The following is a 23,787-nucleotide window of genomic DNA, read 5'->3' as shown; positions in this document are numbered from 1 at the left end:
AAAAAAAAAAAAAAAAAAAAAAAAAGAAAGAAAAGTAGAATTACCATATGATTCAGCAATTCCACTTCTCGGTATGTACTCAAGAGAACTGAAAGCAGGGAGTTGAACAGATATATAAATAAATAAAAACAAATAAAAACAAAATAAAAACAAAAACAAATAAAAACAAAAATAAACAAATGGGACCTAATGAAACTTCAAAGCTTTTGCACAGCAAAGGAAACCATAAACAAGATGAAAAGACAATCCTGAGAATGGGAGAAAATATTTGCCAATGAAGAAACTGACAAAGGATTAATCTCAAACTATACAAGCAGCTCATGCAGCTCAATATCAAAAAAACAAGCCAATCCCAAAATGGGCAGAAGCCCTAAATAGACATTTCTCCAAAGAAAATATACAGATTGACAACAAGCCCATGAAAGGATGCTCAACATCACTAATCATTAGAGAAATACAAATCAAAAGTGCAAGGAGGTATCACCTCACACAGGTCAGAATGGCCATCATCAAAAACATCTACAAACAATAAATGCTGGAGAGGGTGTGGAGAAAAGGGAACACTCTTGTACTGTTGGTGGGAATGTAAATTGATACAGTCACTATGGAGAACAGTATGTAGGGTCCTTAAAAAACTAAAAATAGAATTACCATACGACCCAGCAATCCCACTGCTGGGCATATACCCTGAGAAAATCATCATTCAAAAAGAGACATGTACCACAATGTTCTTTGAAGCTCTATTTACAATAGCCAGGACATGGAAGCATCCTAAGTGTCCAGCGACAGACGAATGGATAACGAAGGTGTGGCACGTATATACAATGGAATATTACTCAGCTGTAAAGAGAAACGAAATTGAGTTATTCATAGTGAGGTGGATGGACCTAGAGTCTCTCATACAAAGTGAAGTAAGTCAGATAGAGAAAAACAAGTCCCATATGCTAACACATATATATGGAATCTATAACAGAAAGAAAGAAAAAATGGTTCTGAAGAACCTAGGAGCAGGACAGGAAGAAATATGCAGTCATAGAGAATGGACTTGAGGACACGCGGAGGGGGAAGGGTAAGCTGGGACAAAGAGAGAGTGGCATGGACATATATACACTTCCAAATGTAAAATAGACAGCTAGTGGGAAGTAGCCACATAGCACAGGGAGATCAGCTCAGTGTTTTGTGACCACCTAGAGGGGTGGGATAGGGAGGGTGGGAGGGAGATGCAAGAGGGAGGAGATATGGGGATATATGTATATGTATAGCTGAGTCACTTTGTTATAAAGCAAAAACTAACACACCATTGTAAAGCAATTATACTCCAATAGAGATATTTAAAAATAATAAAAAATAAAAAACAAAAAAAAAAAAAAGAGTGACCCCCACTTGCCACAACTAGAGAAAGCCCATGCACAGAAATGAAGACCCAACACAGCCATAAATAAATAAATAAATACATTAAAAACAAACAAACAAACATGGTGGGAATGTAAATTGATACAGTCACTATGGAGAACAGTATGTAGGGTCCTTAAAAAACTAAAAATAGAATTACCATACGACCCAGCAATCCCACTGCTGGGCATATACCCTGAGAAAATCATCATTCAAAAAGAGACATGTACCACAATGTTCTTTGAAGCTCTATTTACAATAGCCAGGACATGGAAGCATCCTAAGTGTCCAGCGACAGACGAATGGATAACGAAGGTGTGGCACGTATATACAATGGAATATTACTCAGCTGTAAAGAGAAACGAAATTGAGTTATTCATAGTGAGGTGGATGGACCTAGAGTCTCTCATACAAAGTGAAGTAAGTCAGATAGAGAAAAACAAGTCCCATATGCTAACACATATATATGGAATCTATAACAGAAAGAAAGAAAAAATGGTTCTGAAGAACCTAGGAGCAGGACAGGAAGAAATATGCAGTCATAGAGAATGGACTTGAGGACACGCGGAGGGGGAAGGGTAAGCTGGGACAAAGAGAGAGTGGCATGGACATATATACACTTCCAAATGTAAAATAGACAGCTAGTGGGAAGTAGCCACATAGCACAGGGAGATCAGCTCAGTGTTTTGTGACCACCTAGAGGGGTGGGATAGGGAGGGTGGGAGGGAGATGCAAGAGGGAGGAGATATGGGGATATATGTATATGTATAGCTGAGTCACTTTGTTATAAAGCAAAAACTAACACACACACACACAAAAAAAAAAAAAAAAAAAAAAAAAAAAAAAAAAAAAAAGAGAACTGAAAGCAGGGAGTTGAACAGATATATATATACACCCATGTTTATAGCAGCATTTTTCACAACAGCCAAAAGGTAGAAGCAACCCAAGTGTCCATCAGAGATAAATGGATAAACAAATGTGTTCTATACTTACAATGGAAGATTATTCAGCCTTACAAAGAAAGGAAATTCTGACATGGATGAACCCCAAAGACATTATGCTAAGTGAAGTAAGCCAGTCACAAAAGGACAAATATTATGATTCCACTTATATGACATACATAGAATATAGTCAAATTTTGAAACAGAAAGTAGAGTGGTGGTTGCCAGGGGCTGGGGCAGAGAGGAATGGTAACTTAGTGTATAATGGGTACAGAATTTCAGTCTGGGAAGAGGAAAAAAGTTCTGGAGATGGAGAATGATAATGGTTGCAGAACAACCTGAATATGCTTAATGCCACTGAAATGGTTGGTTAAATGGTAAGTTTTATATATTATGTATATTTTTCCATAACTTTAAAAAGACTTGATGATAGATTTTAGATACAATGAGAAACTAGTGAAAATTAGCAAAATAAAATAAAAATGTCAAAGATTTGTTGAATTTTTCAATTCTTTTGAATATATACCCAGAAGTAGAATTGATGAATCATACGGTATTTTTCAAAATTATTGAGAGGGCTGGTAGTGCTCTATTTCTTGAACTGAACTGTGGTTACACAGGTATTTTCACTTTTTGATAATTTATTGAACTGTTCAGTTATGAATTTTGTGTTTTATGGTCCACATTATTTATCAATTAAAATCATACTGCTAAAAAAAAAATCATACTGCTAGGGCAAAAAGCAAAAACAGAGCAATATTTTATATATTTGCATTAAGGATAAATATCTAAACAAACCTAGAAAACCATCAGCTTTATAAATGTCACAATTGGTCCATATTCTTATTGTAAATGCCATAATTGGGCTTATAATTTTATTACCTGTCTAGAAAACATCATTCCACGAGAACAGGTTTGTAGCTGACTGCCTGACATTTCGTCTATTTTCCATCTTTAATTATAGTTTCAGTGTGACTCTACCTATAGCATAGTCAGCTCTAGGTGCTAGAAGAACTAAAAGGATCTGTGTTATCTTTTAAAGGCAGCACTTCACTCTGTTCCATTTCCCATTCTCCCAGAGGACACCTGTGATCTGTGTACATAGAAGTGACTAGATAAAATGCTTCTCTGCACAAATCAGATTTCGACAATACTAAGGGAACTCTGGCCTCTTTGTAAGACTTGATAACTGAAATACTCAGAAATTGCAGGTTTAACCTACTTTGCCAATTATCAACAAAACTGGCTTATCTCAGCAAACATTTACTGAGAGTCTACTGTGTGCCAGGTACTCTGCAAGACATTAGGAGTGCAAAAACTTAGAAAGGGTCCTTGTCCTCAAGGAGCCCAGCTAGCTAGAGACACAAATATACTATAAGGAGATTAAGTGATATATAAAGTTTATAAGAGAGAGATTAAAGATTGACTTACAACCTTCTCTAAACTTCATGATCATTAAACATTTAATGTTCTAGGTATTTAACTGGGTACTATAGGGAAATAATGCCTCTTTGTCTCACCTCTATTGAGAGTTTATTTTCAGTCTGAAAAAATTCTGAAAAAAGGCTACAAGGCCGAAATAACCCAAACTCTCCAAACCAACAGAGCTCAAGTGCCCAGAGGAGCTAATGAAGGTGAGGGAAATCTACAACAGAGACCTAGAGGAAAACCAGCAGAATCTAGAGCTGTGGTGGTTTGTAAGCTGGAAGTGAATTAGTCCATCAGGGGGTGCCTGGCAACGTCTAGAAACATTTTTTTGTTACAATTTGGGGGTGGGGATGCTACTGGCGTCTAGTGGGTAGAGGCCAGGGATGCTGCTAAACATCCTATGATACATAAGACAACCCCCTGCCCCCACAACAAAGAATTATCCAGCCCCAAATGTCGAGAGTCTCAAAGTTGAGAAACCCTGGTCCAAAGAAATTTCACCTCGGAGAAACTCCCCAAAAATCTGTACAGCCAAAGGTCCCACTCCTTGAAGCTCCAACCCTTTGGGGTTGGCATGCTGCAGGATGGCCCTAATGAGTGTGCTAACCAGCAGAGACACTGGGCAGATCCTGGAGCTCTGTCCAAGTGCTGGCTGGCTATGATGCACCAACACAGCTGTCTACAAGCAAAAGGAAAAGCTACCCCCCACTAGTTTGGTTCCATCCTCTCAAGTTATCTTCCCCCTTTTGACTTCATTTACTTCCTAATCCAAATTAGATGCTGAAGCCCTTCAATCCCTTTCTTGCCTCTAGGGATTACACCTGCCTTGAAAACCACAATCTTGGATTACGCATCAATATAACTATCCATCCACCTTCTCTGCTGGCTGCCCACCACTGCTCCATGGATATCTCTCTCACTGAGATCACTAACGAACCCTGACTGCCAAATATAACATTATTCTGCTAAGCTCTCAAAACATGTAATGGGAATACAACAATCTGATACTCCTGAGCTCTCCTTCATAAATCATTCTCCTTTGGGGACTTCTCTGGTAGTCCAGTGGTTAAGAATCCGCATTCCAATGCAGGGGATGAGGGTTCGATTCCTGGTCAGGGAACTAAGATCCCACATGCCACGAGGCAACTAAGCCCATGCACTGCAACTACTGAGCCAGAGCCACAACTAGAGAGAAGCCCATGCGTCGCAACGAAAGATCCTGCATGCCGCAATGAAGATCCCGCGTGCCACAACTAAGACCCAACGCAGCCAAATAAATAAATAAAATAAAATTTAAAATAAATAAATAAATCATTCTCCTTTGGGACTTCAAATGGCACCATCTTCTCCAGGTTTTCTTCCTATCTCACTGGACCTTCCTCAGTTTACTTTACTGAGGCCAGCCACTGATCTATTAGCAATGTCTGTCATGGGAACAATATGGAGAAATGGCGGTCTTTATGTCATCTACCTGCCATTTCTGTACTATAAACTTTCTCTGGGTGACCCCCATGGCTTCTACAACCATTTTTTGTGCTGATAACTCCCGAAATCCTATCTGCAATCTAGTTCTCTCTCATGATGCTAGAACTGTACATTTAACTGCCTAGTGGACATTTCCATCATCTATGAGAGGTATATAATATAGTGATGAAGCGGTTAACAGTAAGGACTCTAGAGTCTGCTTGCCACGATTTAAATCCTGGCTTCACAACTTACTAGCTATGTAACCTTGGGCAAGACAGTAACCTCTCTGTGCCTCATAAACCTTATTTATAAAGTAAGGATAATCTTAAATCTACCTCAAAGGATTATTGTAAAAATTAAATAAATGATACAGCAAAGCATATGGAATAGGCCTGCCCTATAGGAAGCAGCAATAAATGTTAGGTAGCTATCATCATCATCATCATCATCATCATCATCACCATCATCAGCCCAAACAGGTACCTGAAACCTACTATGTCCAAATTGACCTCCTTATCTTCTAACGCATACTTGAGTGAACCACCTCGATAATCAAACCGAAAATCTTTAAGTGATTCTAGTATCTCTGTCTCTCTCCCCTCACATTTCCAATCTGTCTCAACTTCTATTCACACAAGTTCCCCAAATTATCTCAAAGCTTATCACCATTACATTTCCCACTGCCATTACATCAACTGAAGGCTTCATGATTTCACAGCTGAACTGTTCCATCAGCTTCCTCATTGATCTTCCTTCCTTTAGCGTATAACCGTTCCAATTTAGTCCACACTGCAGCCAGTGATCTTTCTAAAATGAAAATATGGCTTCATGCAGCCCCAAACTCTTTAGCACCACCTCTAATGAAAGCCTGCCTTGAGATCTCTCCCCAATCCTCCCCCATCCATGCTTGTCGTCCATGCTTCCACAATACCCTGTATTTACCTCTATCACAGAACTTCTTGTACATATGAAGTATTTTGATCTCCCCCACTAGACTACAAGTTCTGAGGGAAGACTGTATTTTATCTCTAGTCTCAGCACCTGGTACAGTGTCTAATACATGGAATATACTCAATTAGTACTCTGTGCCAGAGGTACAGAGTGCTAGATCTTATGCTAAGAGTTTCACACCCTATGAAATTATGTTGCCTCATTTCACCAGTGAGGAAACAGAAACGTAGACACATCAGGTAACCTGCCTGAAGTCACACAGCTAGTTAGTGGCAGAGACAAACTTCGAATCCATGTCTTCTAATTGCACAATCAGTGTTCTTTTCCCACTATGTTGCTCATCTCTGCTCTGTACAGATCAGCTTTGTGACTTTGGAAAGTCAGTTTTCATTTCTGGAACCTCAAGTTCCTCATATCTAACATCCCTTCTAGTTCTAATAGCCCAAGCTTCAGGAAAAGTTTTGGCATAGGAGGATAAAAGGAAATTTTTTTTTTTTTTAAGATGTTGACACTCGCCAGAAAGTTGATTTTCCTTTTTGATTAAAGGAATTTGAATTTGGTTATTCAGCTGAAGAGATGTTGAAGAGTAGAGAAAAAGTCAGTCTCTTGTCTAACTTTTCTTTAATAAAAGGATACCTTTTAAAGAAATTTACACTTCACTACATTGGAAACAATGGATTAGCTGCAGGAACATCATGGCAGACAACTACTACTTTTAGCTTTGTTTAGCAGAGATTCAACTGCAGACACGTTGAATAAACAGCCAGATTAAGATGCCCAGGAAGCAGGAGAACCAGTACCTTGACCAGTTCAGTCAGTCTGGTAAAAGGAGTGGTTTGGAATTTATAGTGCCAATCATGACTTTTACTTTCTTATGGCTATCTCTCTTCAAAGGAAAAGGGATTAGAATCACATAAAGCTATGCTTATCAAATTAAGAAGTGCACACAGGGCTTCCCTGGTGGCACAGTGGTCTGCCTGCCAATGCAGGGGACACAGGTTCGATCCCTGGTCCAGGAAGATCCCATATGCCACGGAGCAACTAAGCCCATGCGCCACAACTACTGAGCCTGCGCTCTAGAGCCCATGAGCCACAACTACTGAGCCCGTGTGCCACAACTACTGAAGCCCGCGCACCTAGAGCCCGTGCTCTGCAACAAAGAGAAGCCACCGCAATGAGAAGCCTGCACACTGCAACGAAGAGTAGCCCCTGCTCGCCGCAACTAGAGAAAGCCCACGCATGGCAACAAAGAGCCAACGCAGCCAAAAATAAAATAAATTAAAATAAAATAAAATAAATAAGAAAAAAGAAGTGCACACAGCGAGTTCCCTGGTGGCCTAGTGGTTAGGATTCTGGGCTTTCACTGCTGTGACCTGGGTTCAATTCCTGCTCAAGGAACTGAGACCCCACAAGCCTCACAGCACAGCCCCCCAAAAAGTGCATACATAATATGTATGTGATGTATTCTTCCAGAGCATCAATTACTTGGTGGTAACAAGAATTTGAAACATTTGTACGTCTGAATAAATATAGACAGATAAGAACAGAGAATGCAAAATCAGCACATACTTGTAAGTTAAAATGAGAAACTTTGCAATGCAGAGTCTATGCTGTGGCTGCTTAGAAGTCCACCTGCAGGGGACTTCTCTGGTGGTAGAGAGGTAAAGAATCCACCTTCCAATGCAGGGGACACAGGTTCACTCCTTGGTTAGGGAACTAACATCCCACATACCATGGGCAAACTAAGCCCACGCACCAAAACTACAGGGCCCATGCGCCCTGGAGCCTGTGCGCCACAACCAGAGAGAGAAAACCCGCAAGCCACTACTAGAGAGAAGCCCGAGCACTGCCAACGAAGAGACCGCGTGCTGCAAGGAAAAGGTCCCGCGTGCCACAACTAAGACCCAACGCAGCCAAAAAGAAAGAAATAAAATAAATATAAAATTTTAAAAAAAAAAGCAAAACGTTAAAAAAAAAAGTCCACCTGCAAACACTGATGAGGCATGGATATTAGGAAATTCAGAGATAACGTAACTAGTCTTATCACCTAAATTTTATCTTGAGAATACTGAGGCTCAGAGAGCTCCCCTGGCCATATAGTTGATGGTAGTGGAGGCAGGACTAAAGCCTAGATGCTCTACCTATAACCCAAGCTGTTTCTGCTGCCTCTTATCAGTAGAAGTTTTATCGTCATTTGACTCTGGTCTGTTTGCTTGCTTGAAGTAATGAATTCCTACTGAGGTGGAATTAAATTCAAGAAGTTGAGGAGAATACAGCTACCATACTCTTGAGAACCTTGAAGGGGTTCAGTGTAAGTGTGACAGAAAGCTAGAAATATGCACACAGACAATGCCATGTGACTATAATGCTGAGACAGAAACAAAAGGGCTACTTTGAGAAAAAAACAAAGTTAATGATAAAGTTTCTATTTTGTAGCCATCTTTACAGCCTCAAGATTGGCCCACTTTTGATGGTTTGAATGATATTTTCTCTTAGAATAGCTATGATAGAGTATAACAGCTGAGATGCTCCATTATTTGGAGGTATATGTCTAAGTTAGGGAGAGGAGTATAGCATAATAGAACCAGAAAATCCAGGTTCAAATCTGGCTCTACAGCCCAGTTAGCCTTCATCTGTCAGGTTATTTAAGTATCTGATTTTCCTTTGCCTCAAGTTTGCCTCTGTAAAATGGGGATAATAACAGCATCTATACTCCTCGCTGGGTCATTCTGAGGATTAGAGTGAATATATGTAAAATGTTTGGAACTGTGCCAGGCAGATGGTAAGCAGTACACAAATGCTTGATATTACCTATATTTAATTGCTGGTGGTTAAAAAAGATTTTCCTTGGCTCTTTGAGATAAGTTCCCTGACTAGGGTTCGAAAGGAGAGACACAAAAAATACCAGAGCTGAAAGGAGCTTTAGACACTGACACAGACAGACACTGTATGGCCCACAAAGCCTAAACTATTTACTATCTGGACTTTAATGAGAGAGGGGGGGCTTCCCTGGTGGCGCAGCAGTTGAGAATCCGCCTGCCAATGCAGGGGACACGGGTTCAAGCCCTCTTCGGGGAAGATCCCACATGCCACGGAGCAACTAAGCCCGTGCACCACAACTACTGAGCCTGTGCTCTAGAGCCCGTGAGCCACAACTACTGATCCCATGTGCCACAACTACATAAGCCCATGCGCCTACAGCCCGTGCTTCACAACGAGAGAAGCCACTACAATGAGAAGCCCGCGCACTGCAACAAAGAGTAGCGCTCGCTCTCCACAACTTAGAGAAAGCCCGTGCGCAGCAACGAACACCCAACACAGCCAAAAAAAAAAAAAAAAAAAAAAAAAGCCCAGAGAGGGGCAGTAACTTTCCAAAGTTATATATACAGTGAGTTAGTAGCAAAGCTGGGACTAAAATCCAGTTTTCCCAGTAAATAAAACTGCCTACCAGGCTAAATAAGTGGGCTAAATGAAAACCTTAAAGACTGACTATAAATTAGGAGAGAATATTGGCACCTGAAGAGTTAGGCAAATCACCTAATCCAAATCAACAGGTATTTATTGAACACTATAAGCCTAGGCATCAGTATTTTTTTAATGCTCTCCAGGTGATTCCAATGTGCAGCTGAAGGTAAAAACCATTGTTACAAGTATCGTACTAGGCAGAAAGACGTTAAAAAAAAAAAAAGAGAGAGAGAGCAAGGAAACTGGGTAGCTAACCAAAGGTATCCAGACCTAAGTAAGCCTGGACAATGCAGGATCCCATGCTTAATCTGCATCTACCTGCACAAATGTGTAGGAGACTCCAAGCGGAGAGCAACATGCACAGTGAAGGCAAGGAGGCCCAGGATATATTTTCATTCACAGCAGAGAATCAACAACACCTTTTATTCACATCTGTAAATTCCAACAGTTCAATGGATTATAAACTTCAGATGTCAACTCTTTCTAAAAGAATACTAAAACTAACTTGTACTCCTAAAAAGCGTATAAGAATATACAAATTAAAAACCTTTTTTTTTTTTTTTTTTGGAAGAACCTAGGGTCAGGACAGGAATAAAGATGCATATGTAGAGAATGGACTTGAGGACATGGGGAGGGGGAAGGGTAAGCTGGGACAAAGTGAGAGAGTGGCATGGACATATATACACTACCAAAAGTAAAATAGATAGCTAGTGGGAAGCAGCCACATAGCAGACGGATATCAGCTCGGTTCTTTGTGTCCACCTAGAGGGGTGGGCTAGGGAGGGTGGGAGGGAGACGCAAGAGGGAGGAGATATGGGGATATATGTATATGTATAGCTGATTCACTTTGTTATACAGCAGAAACTAACACACCACTGTAAAGCAATTATACTCCAATAAAGATGTTAAAAAAATAAAAACCTTAATATGGCAAAAAAAATTCATAAAAGTCAAAAGACAAATGACCAACTGAAAAAATATTTCCAACCCATGAGACTGGACAAAGGGTTAAAACTCATAATACACAAAATGCTCTTACAAATTGATAAACACAAAAATGAAAAACATTATACAGAAGTAGGCATAATAGGTATTGAACAGGAAATTCAAAAAAGAAAAACACAAATGGCCAATGCACCCTTAAAGAGACAATTTACCTCAGAAGTGAAATTTAAATGACATCCATTTCTTGTCTACCAGACTGACAACAATGAAAAGATTGATAACACACAGAATTGCAAGGGTACAGGGAAATAGACATACTACCGGTACAAACTTTTTTGAAAGCAGTCTGGCAATATGTATCAAAATGTAATGTGTGCAGCTCAAACAAAAAGACAAGGGGCCCAATTTAAAAATAAGCAAAGGACCTGAATAGACATTTCTCCAAAGAAGATACATAAATGGCCAACAAACACATGAAAAGATGCCCATTAGTCACTAGGGAAATGTAAATCCAAACCACAATGAGATACCACTTTCACACCCAGTAGGATAGCTATGACTTTTTTTTTTTTTTTTTAAGGTAAATAAGTTTTGGAGAAGATGTGGAGAAACTGGTGTCCTCATACACTGATGGTGGGAATGTAAAATGATGTAGCCACTGTGTAAAACAGTTTGGCAATTTCTCAAAAAGTTTAACACAGAATTACCATATGACCTAGCAATTCCACTCCTAGGTATATACCCAAAATAATTTAAAACACATACTCAAATACATTACGCATATGTTCATGGCAGCACTATTCACAACAGCCTAAAGGTGCTAACGTCCATCAACAGATGGACAAACTGTGATCAATACATACAATGGAATATTATTCAAGCATGGAATGAAGCACCAATACACGCTACAACCAATGTAAGTGAAAGAAGACAGACATAAAAGGTCACACATTGTATGATCCCATTTCTATGAAATATCCAGAACAGGTAAAATCTATAAAAACTAAAAGCAGACTTGTGGCTTTCAGGGGCTGGGGGGGAGGGGAAACTCAAAATAGTGGCTTAATGAGTACAGGGTTTTCTTTTGTGGTGATGGAAATGTTTTGGAACTAGATAGAGGTAGTAGTTGTTGTACAACACTGTGAACGTACTAAGTGCCAGTGAATCGTTCTTTTTTTTTTTTTTTTTTTTGGCTACGCCGCACAGCATTTGGGATCTTAGTTCCCCGACCAGGGATCGAACCCGTGCCCCCTGTCCAGGGAAGTCCCTGAATTCTTCATTTTAAAATGGTTAATGTTATGTGAATTTAACCTCAATAAGAAAAATAATATAAAGTAAGCATATACTCTTGGGACTTCCCTGGCAGTCCAGTAGTTAAGACTTTGCCTTCTGGTGCAGGGGGTGCAGGTTCGATCCCTGGTCAGGGAGCTAAGATCCCACACGCCTCAAGGCCAGAAAACCAAAACATAAAACAGAAGCTATATTGTAACAAATTCAATAAAGACTTTAAAAATGGTCCACATCAAACAAACAAAAAAATCTTAAAAAAAAAAGTATATACTCTAATAAAGCTCTTAGAAAACTGGAAGAATAAGAAAGTGACATGTACATTCTCTCATCCAGCAATCCCATTCCAGAAATTTACCCTGAAGAGAGAATCACACAAATGCAGAGATGTTTGTGCAAAGATGTTCATCTCAGCATCATTTATTAAAGCAAAAAAAAACCCCAAAAAACTAAACCTACTAAATGTCCTTCAGCAGAAACCTGGTTAAGTAAATTATGATACACCTATAAAATGGAATACTACACAGAGATTAAAAACAATAATGTAGAAAGTCGGACAGCTTACACTATCAAATTTCAAGACTTATTATAAAGCTACAGTAACTAAAGACAATGCAATACTGGCAAAAGAACAGACACACAGATCAATGCAACAGATGAGAGGCACCAGAAATAGACCCACACAAACATAGTCAACTGGTCTTTGACAAAGGTGCAAAGGCAATTCAACAGAGAAAGGACAGTCTTTCAAAATCAGAGCTGGTGCAACTGGACATTCACACATATCTTACACCTTTTATAAAAATTCACTCAAGAGCTTGCCTGGTGGCGCAGTGGTTGAGAGTCCGCCTGCCGATACAGGCGACACGGGTTTGTGCCCCGGTCCGGGAAGATCCCACATGCCGCGGAGCGGCTGGGCCCGTGAGCCATGGCCGCTCAGCCTGCGCGTCCGGAGCCTGTGCTCCGCAACGGGAGAGGCCGCAACAGTGAGAGGCCTGCGTACAGCAAACAAACAAACAAACAAACAAACAAATGCTGGAAAGAATACAAAGAAACAGAAATTCTCATTCACTGCCGGTAGGAATGCAAAATGGTACAGTCATTTTGGAAAATAGTTTAGTAGTTTCCTATAAAGTTAAACCAGTCCTGTAAAGTTAAACCACTAGCTATGTTTATAATAACTTTCTTTACAACTACTAAAAACTTGACACTCAGATGGCCTTTCACAGGTCAATGAACATATTACGTACAATGGAATAATACTCGACAACAAAGAGAAATGGACTCATGCAACAACACTGAAGAATTTAAATGTATTTTGCTAAGTGAAAAAAGTCAGACCCCAAAAGCTGGATGTTGAATGACTCCATGTATGTGACCTTCTGGAAAAGGCAAAACTATAGGGACAGAAAACAGATCAGTGGTTGCCAAAAATTGATGTAGGTAGAGGAGTTGACTACAAAGAGGCCACATAAGGCAATTTTTAGAGTGATGGTAGTGTTCAGTATGGTACTGTGATGGTGCATACCTGACTCTCTCCATTTGTAAAAACCCACAGAACTGTGCACAACAATGAATGCACTCTACTGTATGCAAATTAAAAAAAATAATAGCCAGAATGTCTGAAGAACCAGGACAGAACGCAGACTGCAATAACTGAATCTAATTATATTACAAATGTATGACATAACCTCACTGGAGGGGGGGTGGGGAGGAGCTGACCTAAGTAACTTTGTAAAACAATGTTACGACTAGATACTACATGGCTAAAATGAACAAAAAGAACTGAACACAAACATCATACTGTAGTTGGTAAATTTGTTCTCACAGTATTAACTACTTAAACTACTTTAAGGGTTGTACAAATAAAATACTTGTAGACAAGGAGAGCCAGGTTCCTTACTCTAAGAAAGAAGTCACAAATAAGCAAGAAGGGAAGATTAATATAAACCCTGTGGTGGAGCAGAGTCAGAGATATCAGTATAAATTCATGTTTATTTTAATATACATACAGATAGATACAGAAATATAGATATTTGTATATACATGAATTAGTGTATATACATATGCTTCCTAGCAACAAGCACACTTAGCACCCAGCTCTTGGTATCTAAATACCATTCACCAAAAAAAGGAGCCAGGGGGACTTCCCTGGTGGTACAGTGGTTAAGAATCCACCTGCCAATGCAGGGGACACAGGTTCAAGCCCTGGTCCTGGAAGATCCCACATGCCGCGGAGCAATTAAGCCTGTGCACCACAACTACTGAGCCTGCGCTCTGGAGCCCGCGATCCACAACTACTGAAGCCCGTGTGCCACAACTACTGAAGCCTGTGTGCTTAGAGCCTGTGCTCCATAACAAGAGAAGCCACCGCAATGAGAAGCCCGTGCATCGCAATGAAGAGTAGCGCCCGCTCGCCGCAACTAGAGAACGCCCGTGCACAGCAATGAAGACCCAACACAGGCAAAAATAAAAAGATAATAAATTTATTTTTAAAAAAACACCCAACACAGCCAAATAAATAAATAAATAAAATAAAGACCCCAAACATACACATAATTTAAAATAAAATAGAAGTAGAAGGAATGAAGGAAATTACCACAATAATTATAGCAGGAAAGATTCATTGATAAATGTTAAAATTAGGAGGTGAAACTTTAAGGAAAAACAAGATATCTGCATTGCCTCAAGCAACTCCCCTAAAATATTAATTACTGTGGTGCTTTTAACATATGCCCACAAATTCTTTGATAGTCCTCCCTTCAGGATGTGGAGCTTAAATCCCCTCCCCTTCCATGTGGGATGGACTTAGCAGTTCATTTCCAACCAAGAGAGTACAGAAAGGAAAAATAGGGATTTCCCCAGCGGTCCAGTGGTTAAGACTCTGAGCTTCCACTGCATGGGGCGCAGGTTCAATCCCTGGTCAGGGAACTAAGATCCCACATGTCACACGATACAGCCAAAAATAAATAAATAAATTTTAAAAAATGAAAAGAAAAAGATTTAACTTTACAGTAGAGGAAGCTGGCAGACACAACCTAAACCAAATGATCAAGGTTAACATCACTAGTTGATGTTAAATCATGCTGACATTATACCCTGATATGATGCAATGAGAAAGGTACTTCACCTCTGGGGGATGCCTTCTCAAAATTCATAATCACGTGAAACCATCAGACAAACCCAAATTGAGAAGACAATCCACAAAACAGCTGACCAGTACACTTCAAAAAGTAGCAAAGTCATGAAAGACAAGCAAAGACCAAGAAATCTGTCACAGATTGGAGACAAGCAGACATGAGGACTAAATGTAATATGGTATCCTACATTGGATCCTGAAACAGAAAAGGGACATCAGTAGAAAAACTGGTAAAATCCAAATAAAGTCTACAGTTTAGTTAACAGTATTGTGCCTATGTCAATCTCTTAGTTTTGATAAATGTGCCATGATGATATGTTAATTTTAGAAGAAGCTGGGTGAAGAATATACAAGAATTCTCTGTACTATCTTTGAAATTCTTGTGTAAATCTTATAATTACTTCAAAATTTAAAAACTAACAGTAATGTAGAACAGGGTTTCTCAACCTCAGTACAATATATTGATATTTTGGGCCAGATAATTCTCTGTTGGGAGGAGCTGTTTTATGCATAGTAGGATGTTCTGCAGCATTCCTGGCCTCTACCCACTAGACGCCAGGAACCCACCTTTCCATTTGTTACAACCAAAAACGTCTCCAGAGATTGCCAAGTGTCCCCCCCCCCGGGGGGGGGGCAAAATTACCCCAGATAGAGACAGAGATGAGGGTTCAAGAAAGTAATTTTTGGTAGGGGTGAGATAATAATAGGGCCTACCTAATAAGGCTGTGGTGAGGATATTAAATGAGATAATATATGGCAAACATCTAGAACATTGCCTGACATATATTTTATTATTGTTATTATTTTCAATATTATTATTATTCATGGTACAGTGGTAAGAGCTTGAACTCTGGCTGACACAATGAGGAAGGAGCAGCGGTGAAGTTCCAGCTCAGAAGTAGGGCCCCAAAGGTAAGCAAAGAGACAAACAGGACCCTGGTCTGATTCAAACTTATCTAAAGAATCCAACAAACTACACAGGAAACCACAACCAGTTCAGTTAAGCCATACTAGAGTATATGCAGAGCACAGAGGTGAATTCCTATATACCCAAATAACTTACACCCCTCAAACATATATTCCTTCTTGAAGTGGAGCTGTTTCAACACCCTGCCCCAGGCACTGAAACATCAGGGCAGCACCTCATCCTCACAAATCTGAAACTGCAAGTCCCATCTGTGCTCTCCTATAGTTTCCCATTTAGCCAGTAGTCACTTCTCTTTCCTTACATAACATGGGAGGTTTGACTCTAAAGTTCTTCCCACAGCTGCAAAAAAACTGAATATATATGTACAACCCACCCAAGTTTAATACTGTAGCCAAAGGAAAGCCAAATTCACTCACAATGGATCTGAACACAGGGACCTAGAAATTAATATATATATTTTTAGATGAGTCAAAAATTTGGAGATTTCCTCTGGCCTACTCTCAAGCTCAGTCCTTTAAAACACTGCCTCTGTAAGTTGTGGCAAGTAGCCTCTGGATAGCCCTCATTTCTCCTAGTTAACAGATTTTTCTAGCTTTCATTTTCATGTCCTAGTAAGCCACTGTGATCCACTATCCCATCTCTACTTTCATATCTCTCCCCCATGCAACCCAGATCTCCCTGGAGCACTATCAAACAGTCCTTTGGTAAAAAAAACACTGCTCCTAAATTATGTTCCAAAGCAGACAAAGAATGCAGAACTCCACATGCGTCAGGTGACACATAGCCTGCTTACTAGTCAGACTGCCAAAAATAATGTGCTTCCCCTCTTGTAGGTTTAGGCAAACACAAGGGAACTGTGCTCCTATGTATGACTACTGTTTCTCCACAGGACTTGAGGAACTAAGGCATTAGAGATACTTCCTCTCTATAAACCCAAACAGAACACTTTGCTTATTTTCTCTAGGCATATAGTTGGTAGTCTGTATTTCCAGGCAGCCATTGTACATCTTTTGGCAAGTGCCTTCAAATTTCTCAGTACAATGTTTCATCCAGTCACTGAAGGCGATGCATTGTACCTTAAATTTACATGCCAAGAAAAAGACTCAGACTGAAAAGAAGACCTTCAGTATCATCTTCCTGCAATATATCAGACACTACACATGAGTTAGAAGACCCAGATCCAATTCCCAGGTGTGCAAGTGTCTTGCAGTGTGATCTCTAGTCTGCTCTTTAATCTTTCTGCACCTCAGTTTTTCCATCCTGGAAAACAGGGATTGTATTACCTGTCCCTCCTTGAATTTAGACTCTTGCTGCAAGCTGAGAATATTTATGCGTCTACAACTTGTGAAACTGGGGTTTGGAAAACTCAGAAAATTAAGCACAAATGTTTCTCACTTTTGTCAGACCTACCATGAAAAATCCACAGTTGAGCCCAGCAGAAGTCCCTAAGCAAGTAATCCCTCAGAAAGTTAGTTCTGACTTCCCGCTCAACAGACCACTGACACAAGAATGAGAAGTGAGGGGCCAGGCAGGACCTCAGGTGCTACATGGCTAAAAAAGCAAGTCATTGTCTATTATGTTCCCTGACAACATTATCACCCTAGACACACTACCCTTAACACTCCAGTGTGGTTTTATCTCAAAGAAGCTACCTCAATACTTAGAGCGCTTACTTCTTCAATGTTTACAAAAACAAGCACTTTCCCTGGATGGGAAGTGCCCTGCTGGGATTGCCTTGGGATGACCCTACAGTTAAGGTAGGACAAAGGGATGACAAAAGAAGTATGAGGTGCAAGAGAATTTATTTAAGGCAGTGTTTTACAATCCTTTCTGAGTTCCTGGTACAATTCTGAAATACAAAACTCTGGGCAGCATTCCAAAAGAGATTATTAAAATTCAAATACTGGTTTTTAGAAAGATCAATTTGGAAACTTGAAAAACCTTTCTAATTATCCACTTTCCATTAGGTCCCCCTTTAGTCTGCGTGGCTGTCACAACAAGGAAGTTTACTGCTCGGTCTAGGCTCTCCACAAGGCCTAGTTTCCCTCTGTTCCACTAAACACTGCCTTTGGTATCTTCGAATTATTGACATTAAATTATATCTCAGCTGCAGTAAGTTTCAGCCCCGTAGCAATGCATCACATGGCCAACACTCAGCTCAACACTCAACTTGAGAGATATCATTATGAATTCACACCAAGATCTACAATATGAATCCTAAAATACATTTTATACCCTGACCAAAATGTAGCACACTCCTGTGAAGGATGAGTGTCATACAAGTTAAGAAATACTCTCTAATAATTGAATCCCACAGCTCCTGCCTCATCTAAAGGGATAACTTTGTGTATAGAAAAGGCAGGCACTGAGCATGGAAAGTAGAGACCTATGTCCAACTCCAGGTCTGCTACTTACTGTAAGACCTCGTACCTGTTTCCTTAACTGTGAAGTGATAATAATGTCTACCTTACAAGGTTATTGTGAGGATTAAAAAGCATATGTAAGCATTTTATAAACAGTGCTATTCAAATTTAAGTTATTATTCTGCCTGTGGATTTAACTAAAGCTGAAAAAGTTCTTTTAAGAAGCTGGTTAGGGACTTCCCTGGTGGCGCAGTTGGTTAAGAATCCGCCTGCCAATGCAGGGGACACGGGTTTGAGCCCTGGTCCGGGAAGATCCCACATGCCGCGGAGCAACTAAGCCCGTGTGCCACAACTACTGAGCCTGCACTCTGGAGCCCGTGAGCCACAACTACTGACCCCGAGTGCCACAGCTACTGAAGCCCACGTGCCTAGAGCCCGTGCTCAGCAAGAAGAGAAGCCCGCACACCACAACAAAGACCCAACACAGCCTAAAATAAAAATAAATAAATTTATAAAAAAAAAAAAGAATGTCATTTGTTCACATGCTTACAAAAATTTTCTGAGTCAACCTCAAGTCACTGAAAAGCATTATCTCCTTCCATTGGCTAAAAAACAAGCAGAGTAGCACTACCCTACCAGGGGCATGGTAAGCAAAGGGAGAAATGAAGAACTGCGTATACCCACAGTGAATGGGGCAGAGATACTTTATTTCATTATTTGAACTGAAAAGTAAAAATCAAAGGTCAAAGTTTTCCAATGGGTCTGAGAGGAATATATCCATGTTATGAATATTAAACACAACCTATTGCCAGTTCAGAAAGCTCAATTATCTTCAAAGTGTTTTTCACACATTAATTAATCCTCACAGCATCCCAAGGATGAAAGAAATTTAATTTTCATACTCTAGTTATTTATAACAACAGGAAGAATCTAAGTGGATCGTGATGTGCCATTTTGATAAGACAGGTCAACAAATGTTTCATCAAATGTTAAGGATCTACCATATCATCAGTACTACATAAGGCACAAAGTGTCTAACTGATGTGGCCTATTTCACATCGAGCGAGACCTCTAGCAAGCTCAACCTTATGGTACACAGCTATGTGTAAAGAAACATTTCTGAATAATGGATAACAGCAGTTATAGAGCTATAACCAATCCTTTTTGCCAGAACCCGCTAATTTACTTAAAAACATTTGTAAAATTAAGATGTTTTATTGAGAACGCTTTCCTGACAAGGACAATGTGTGGTACCTGAGGAAGAGGCAGAAACGGGGAGCAACAGTGTGTTGTGTTGTTTTAAATAGGATTGTCAGAGGCCTCAATAAGATGACATCTAAATAAAGACCTGAACAAAGAGAGGAAGCAAGCCACATGCTTATGTAGGGGAAGACATTCCACCAGGCAGAGGGAACCTCTGAGTGTAAGAGTCCTAACATAGGATCATACCTGCTGCATTCTTCACACACCCACTAGACTTTCCCCATGGATGTCCTGCTGCCACCTCCACTGCGCCCCGCCAGATCTTCCTGACTTCCAGGCTCACCATACTCTCCCAGGCACACAAACCAGAAACACACTGTGTGCACTGCTCTCTTCTTTCCACAATCAGTGACCAACTCATACTGTAACATGATACTACCTTCAAAATGTTACATCTTTCTCTTCCATTCATTCCCACTAACATATCAGCCCCAAATTACAAAACATTAAGACCACAATGGACCTTAGATATTATCAGTGAAACGCCATCTTACCGAAGCCCATATTACCCAAGTCTCGGAAATATCAAGCCAAAGATCTATTATTACTACATTGTTGGATTTTTTTTGGTATGCCCCTCCCACCCTCCCCCAAATTCAACTCATCGGCATACTGCTCACAAATGAATGCTTCTTACACACTGTCTTCATCACATTACTCATCCCCCATTCCACAATATCTACACTACCTATTAAATAGTCTCCTTTCACTGTCCTACATGCACACTAAGCTAATTTCACCTTCTAAATCTTCATTCACATTCCTTCCTCTGACACAATGCCTTTTCTTCTTTATCTATCTAGAACTCACCTATCCTTCAAGTCCCTTTTCACAGAGCTTTCCATGACTATAACAGCTTTCACTGATTTCTCTCTTCTCAGAAATTCTATGGTCCATCATAAGATCTAACACGGTAGTCTCTCTCCTCCCCACCTCCCATCCCCACCCCTTGCAAAGCATCATCAATAACTCACTTCAAACACGTATTAACTTGCTTTGTTTCATGTTTATCTGGACTAAAACTCCTTGAAGACAGGGATTGCAGTTTTGTCTCTCCAAAAGGGCCTTGCAGAAAATAGCACCTAATCATATTTTGAGCACTTACTGTGTGCCTGATATTGTATTAAGCGCTTTACATATTTAATCTCGTTTAACCATCACAATAATATCGTGTTATTGATATTATTCTTCCTATTTTACAGAAGAAACAAAGACATGAAGAGGTCAGGCTGAGGTTGCATATCTTAGAAAAGGCAAGGCTGGGATTTGAGCTAGTCTGCCTCTCAAAGCCAGCACAAAGCAGAGGCTGTGAACAAAGGTTTGTTGAATTATCCTAATCATCTGATGTGTGTTGATGGTCGTGTCATCCCACATGAATTAATGAGGGTGGAAACCATGCCCAGAGTTTACGGGGTACAGTGGGGAGAAGGGCTGCCCCTTCTTGCTGAATACCCATCAGGTGCTATAGGTTCAGCACCGGGCATTTCACCGAGCATCTCATTTACACGGTGAAAACTCTTAACTTGTAATTCCTCCATCGGAGATTTACCCCAAATGTCACTCATCCTCAATCGGAGCACAAATGCTCCCAGGTGTGATGTGTACACACTCCTTCTGGGCCTCCCTGTGGCTCAAGGAAGAGGGCAAAGCCTGCTGATTCCCATCAGCCGGTAAGTTAAAAATCTCGGCATCATAAAGCATTTGCCAAGTGCCTGGACTTTTTCAGGACAGGCCACCCTGCTCTTCTTTCTAACACTCATGTTCTCCCTTATTAAGCACCAGAGCCCTTGTGAAGTAGGCGGCATTTTCTCCACGTCTCAGATAAATAACGTCCCCCAAAACCGACTCTGTTTAGGTTACATGGCAGATGGCAGATGGCGGAGGAGAATCCAGGTCTCCTGACTATCCAACCGGCTTCATTCCCTCAGCAGACACTCGTAGATGGTAAATGATTTATCCTGGTGTCGCTGGGAACTCTAAATAGCAAAAGCTCTGGAATAATTTTCCTTCAAAAGGTATATAATGGACACCTATAGATCAACCTTATAGGTTCAAATACCATCTCCACGAATTCGCTTAGCGACACAGAGATAGTCGTTTCACCTCCCTAGGTGAATTCCCTCATCGGTAAATGGAGATAATAACAGTACCTACACCAAACAGTAATATCCTGAGAAGTAAATGAGATGATGGCAGTGAAACACCTGGCACGATGTCCGGCATATGGTGGGCGCCTAGGAATTATGGGTGCCCTTCCCCGGCCCCCTCCGCCCCACAAGCCTCGGGGTTCACCCACTACCATGAAGCGACAGGGTATCCACTCAGCCAGAGGCCCACGCACAGTCTCCGGTTTACCAGGCTGGGGACAGCCGCACTGTCATACCTGCATGGAGTCAGCGCTGACGATCTCGCCACCGAGCCGCTGGCCTAGCTGTAACGCCAGCGTGGATTTGCCGGTGCCCGTGGCCCCGAGAATTACTACAAGAGGCAGTGTCCGTTTTAGGCCCCGGAGCCCAGGGCCCGCAGACACAGCTCGTGCAGCCGCCACCGCCGCCATCTTAAAGAAGTCTACGCTTGCGCAGGAGCAGCTGTCCCCATGGCAACCGTCAGTGCGCCTGCGCGGACCTCGGGCTCCGAAGGGAGGTTGCGGAGGGAGGGAGGGAGGAAGGAGGTGAGGGCCCCAGGTCCCCACGCTCTGAAGCTCCCGCTGTGACTGCCATCAACTAGCTGCTGATGTGAGAACCTCAACTACCTCCTCTCTTAAGTGGGGCATGGCAGTCGTATCTAAAATAGATCTATCCGTATTATTCTCTCTTTCACGGCACCCAGTTCTTTTTCTTCATAGAGCTAATTACAATATGAAATTATATATTGACCTCTTGTCCATTGTCTGACTTTCTCTCCAGACTGTTAGTTCTATAAAGGCAAGGAACAGATTCTGCCTAGGTCACTACTGTATCTCCAGTACAGTACCTGATACCGAACAGACACCCAATAATTGTTAGTAGAGGGGAGAATGGCTTGCATATCTAGTGCTACAGCCAGTGAGCTCAGAGGTGTGGCATTCTCCAGGATCAGATCTACCCAGTTCTCAGGCAAGGGCGGCTGCTCTAATGTTTTCATCCAACAACTCAAACTGAGACACAATCATAAGGCAGAACAAGATTTTTCATCTATTTGGCGAAAGGATGCAAGAGATGGGGTGCGAACAGATAAAAAACAAGCAAGTAAACAACCCACAACATACAAAGAGAAAAAATAAGGAAGGCAGAAAGGATAAAATAGTAGCAACCCTCAGATTAAAGTGGGGGTGGGGAAAACTAGGTCCAGAGAGGACCAAAATTCTGGGGACTACACAACCTTTAAGAAAGGGCTATGGGAGATTTCCCTGGCGGTCCAGTGCTTAAGACTCCACGCTTCTACTGCAGGGGGCACGGGTTGGATCCCTGGTTGGGGAACTAAGATCCTGCATGTGGCGTGTGGCCAAGAAAAGAAAAAAAAGAACTTTGGAACCAGATGAACGTGGCTTCAAATCCCGACTCTGCCACTTATCAGCTGAGTGACTTCACACAATTCGCTTAGCCTCGGTTTTCTCATCCTTAAGTACCTCTCAGGACTGCCATAAGGAGAAAATGAAGTAATGCCTGAAAAGTGCCCGCTACAATGCCCTGGCACATAATCACCACCATTTGTTAAACATTTTGTATTTTAATAGTAACACCCCATCTGACTTACTAAAGAGGTTAGAGCAGCAGCCTAAGGGCAGAAGAATTTTCAGTAATGTGTGAAAGTGGCTAAATACCTATTCTACTAACGCTTTGTTAGCCAGTTTAAGAGTCTTAACTGCTTTCTGCCTGAGATTACTACCTGGCTCTGCCTAGCTCACAGGTCATATTACCCTTGGGTCAGAGGAATCACCCCTGGACGGTTAGAGAATATGATAGGCCTGCCCTGAATGACTGCCAATAAATATATTTCTCAATCACTTGGATCACCCCTGGCATAATGGCCATTCTTGCAGACCCAGCCTAAACCTTGTAGTCACATGTATCCCAGGGTCCTTGTACCTCCTTTTCTCAATCCAGCCTGCTTCGATCAAAAGTCTTGTTCTCTCCAATTTGTGGTACCCGCCTGGGGCTGGTATTAAAATCAAGATGTGTGGCCACATATTGGCAGACACTCTCACATGATGGTTGTTAACTGTAGAGCCTTTGCCTG

At 41.1% G+C, this 23,787-nt stretch overlaps 1 protein-coding gene across 2 annotated transcripts in view; it reads right to left on the bottom strand.

Moving 5' to 3' along the window:
* The window catches only part of TRIT1 (tRNA isopentenyltransferase 1), a 44,091-nt gene extending 21,965 nt beyond the window's left edge, over positions 1-22,126 (bottom strand). For both annotated transcript variants that reach the window (XM_007453763.1, XM_007453764.1), the window contains exon 1: positions 21,953-22,126. In XM_007453763.1, coding sequence (XP_007453825.1) covers positions 21,953-22,126 — 174 coding nt within the window. The remainder of the gene's footprint in view (positions 1-21,952) is intronic.
* Between the last annotated feature and the right edge of the window lie 1,661 nt (positions 22,127-23,787).

Source organism: Lipotes vexillifer, unplaced genomic scaffold, assembly GCF_000442215.2.
Source record: "Lipotes vexillifer unplaced genomic scaffold, Lipotes_vexillifer_v1.1 scaffold213, whole genome shotgun sequence".
NCBI classification, from domain to species: domain Eukaryota; kingdom Metazoa; phylum Chordata; class Mammalia; order Artiodactyla; family Lipotidae; genus Lipotes; species Lipotes vexillifer.
This window is presented reverse-complemented; position numbering and strand designations above follow the sequence as displayed.